This window comes from Lepus europaeus, chromosome X, assembly GCF_033115175.1.
Source record: "Lepus europaeus isolate LE1 chromosome X, mLepTim1.pri, whole genome shotgun sequence".
Taxonomy (NCBI): Eukaryota; Metazoa; Chordata; class Mammalia; order Lagomorpha; family Leporidae; genus Lepus; species Lepus europaeus.
Genome location: NC_084850.1, coordinates 112,778,555 through 112,780,914, shown reverse-complemented (window position 1 = coordinate 112,780,914; position 2,360 = coordinate 112,778,555). Strand labels below are relative to the sequence as shown.

The 2,360-nt window shown below is 55.6% G+C and overlaps 1 protein-coding gene across 1 annotated transcript; it reads right to left on the bottom strand.

The window, feature by feature from the left end:
* Window positions 1-1,764: 1,764 nt before the first annotated feature.
* LOC133752836 (histone H2A-Bbd type 1-like) lies at window positions 1,765-2,133 on the bottom strand. Its single transcript, XM_062183129.1, has one exon. The coding sequence runs from the start codon at window positions 2,131-2,133 to the stop codon at window positions 1,765-1,767; it is 369 nt and encodes a 122-aa protein (XP_062039113.1).
* Between the last annotated feature and the right edge of the window lie 227 nt (window positions 2,134-2,360).

The window sequence follows — 2,360 nt, the reverse complement described above, 5'->3', positions numbered from 1 at the left end:
TGATTGCTCCTCAGATGAACAGGGGAGGAGCTTTGAGCTTCGGTAAGGCTGGGAGTGTTGAGTGTAGGAATCACAAATGTGTGGTAGAAACCTTAACAATGAGGGCCAGTGGGCTTGAGGTGACGGGAAAGATTCCTTGGATTTATACAACACATGTCCCAAGAGCCCTACCAGAAACCCGGCACTATTTCCTTCATTCCTGGCACACCCCTGTGAATTACGGGGAGAGCAAGCCAGGTCCTTCTGCTTAGACAAGGCAGAGAATGAGGCCCCCGGAACGAGTGAGGAAGCCAGGTGCCGACTGCCTGGTTTGTCTCTCCACCCCTGTCTTCTTGGGAAGTATGTCTGAGCACCTGGGGTCAGGGAGGAAGGCAGAGCAGCCGCTCACCAAGGCTGCCCTGTGCCACACGTGGTGTGATGAAGCCATTTACAGGTACAAGTAGACTCAGTCCTTACAAAATCAGAGGAGGAGGGCCTCGTGTTGCCCAATTTATACACCAGGAAACCTGCGTAGGGGAAGAGGTGAAGGCCCAGGACCACGCGGCCAGAAAGTGGTGAACTGGGATCTCGAATGCAGGTCCTTTGACCCACTGTGGGAGGCAATGGAGCAGGCTCTGCCCAGCCCCGTGTGGAAGACCAAAGGCAGCAGGGGGTGGCCATCACGGATGCAAGGAACAGTGAAAACCTCAAGTGAGGATGGACACGCACAGACAATGGGTCAGATGGCTACAACACTTGACGTGACAGCGATCTGTAACTTGAAACAGCCTATGAGAGTGTTTCCGACCATTGTGTGCACTTGAGTCCATCAGCAGGGACAGAGTGGACACTTCCTTCTCCAAGCAGGTAGTCAGCCCCTGGTAAGTCTATCTTCTGTGACATCCATGCTCAGAGAGAGGTTAGGTGTCTCATCTGAGAAGTAGTTATGTTTATAGTAGAAAACAATTTAAAACAAGTCAGTTTAGAAATTCTTCATTTCCATTAAGAACTGATTGAACTACACATCTTAGGCAGAGAAAGCTTTTACATATGATTACTACTTGATTTATCAGAGTTCATAGGAGGGCAGAAGGATAGAGTCCACAAAGCATAGAAACACTAGCTAGTAATCCCGTCGCTAACTCCTTTTGGAATGAGGCAGGGCATCAATAAATAATAAGTGGAATCAAGCTGACCATAACCCCTGCTTTGTCTATTTCCTGTGGTTTCTCCATACTCTTTATCTTCATGGGAAGCCCCTGTCCCATGAAGCTCACGTCAACCAGTGTGCCACCCTTCCGCCCGACACCCCTTGCCTTCACCCTCTGACTTTGGCCTCCTCCATCACGAGGGAAGTCTGCACCACTTCTGGCCTCCAGCTCCGTCTCGGTTCCCAACATCACGCAGTGTGTTCCACAGACCAGGGGGCCCCAGGCCAGCTTCCTGGCCTCCCACCACCTTCCTTGCTCAGAACCAGCGAGGAAGTTCCCTCTGCCCTCCACCCCAGCCAGCCAGATCCTCCCACCAGGGCCACAGTTGTAGGCCCATGGGCACCACTGGAACGGCTTGTCTGAAATCCCCGACTCCAAGTCCCCTCCCGACCGCCCCTTCCACCCTCCGGGTGTTTCACAGGCACCCGTGCTCCGAGTGACAGAAAGAGGACTTCAGAATCCGTGGAATCAACTGAACACTTTATTGGCACGCGCTGACGGCTGCCTCCTCCATGGGAGTCTGGGGGCTGGGCAAGGCCCCGGGTGCAGTGCAGCCAGGCGCTGGCCTCAGGCCTCACTCTTTCTCCTCGGGTTGGGCCACTTCCTCATCCCGGGGCTCGGGGTCCTCCTCTAACAGGTCCCTGAGGTGCTCGCTGTTTTCGATCGCCTTCTTCACGTGTTCCGGGGTGATGCGTACCCTGCTGTTCTTGTGGGCCTCCTCGCCAGCCAGCTCCAGGATGTTGGACGTCAGGTACTCGAGGACACCAGCCAGGAACACCGGCGTGGAGGAGCTCAGGCGCTGCGCGTAGCGGTCCTGGCGCAGGTGGCGGTCCACGCGGCTCACGGGGAACTGCAGCTCGGCTTTGGTAGAGCGGGAGACGTTCGGCTTCCTGCGCTTGCCGGCTTTCTTGCTGGGTTTCTTACTGGGTTTCTTCCCGGGCATGATGGTTGCTGGGGTTGGGGACCCAATCGGCTCAGCTTGATTTTCCTGCTGGCTTGGGCCTCTCAAGATGCCAGTGCTTAGTCCCGCCCACCGTGTCCCTCATTGGCTAGGGAGCAGCCTTTGTGACGCCTCAGTCCTTGTGACGTCACAGGGGACCAGTGCGCCCTGATGACGCAAGCCTGCAAATGGCTGCGATGGGAGTCTGTTTGCATGAGCCCACCCCCTGC

Coding starts and splice junctions, on each gene's coding strand:
- LOC133752836 (XM_062183129.1), bottom strand. CDS start 2,133: ATGCCCGGGAAGAAACCCAGTAAGAAACCCAGCAAGAAAGCCGGCAAG.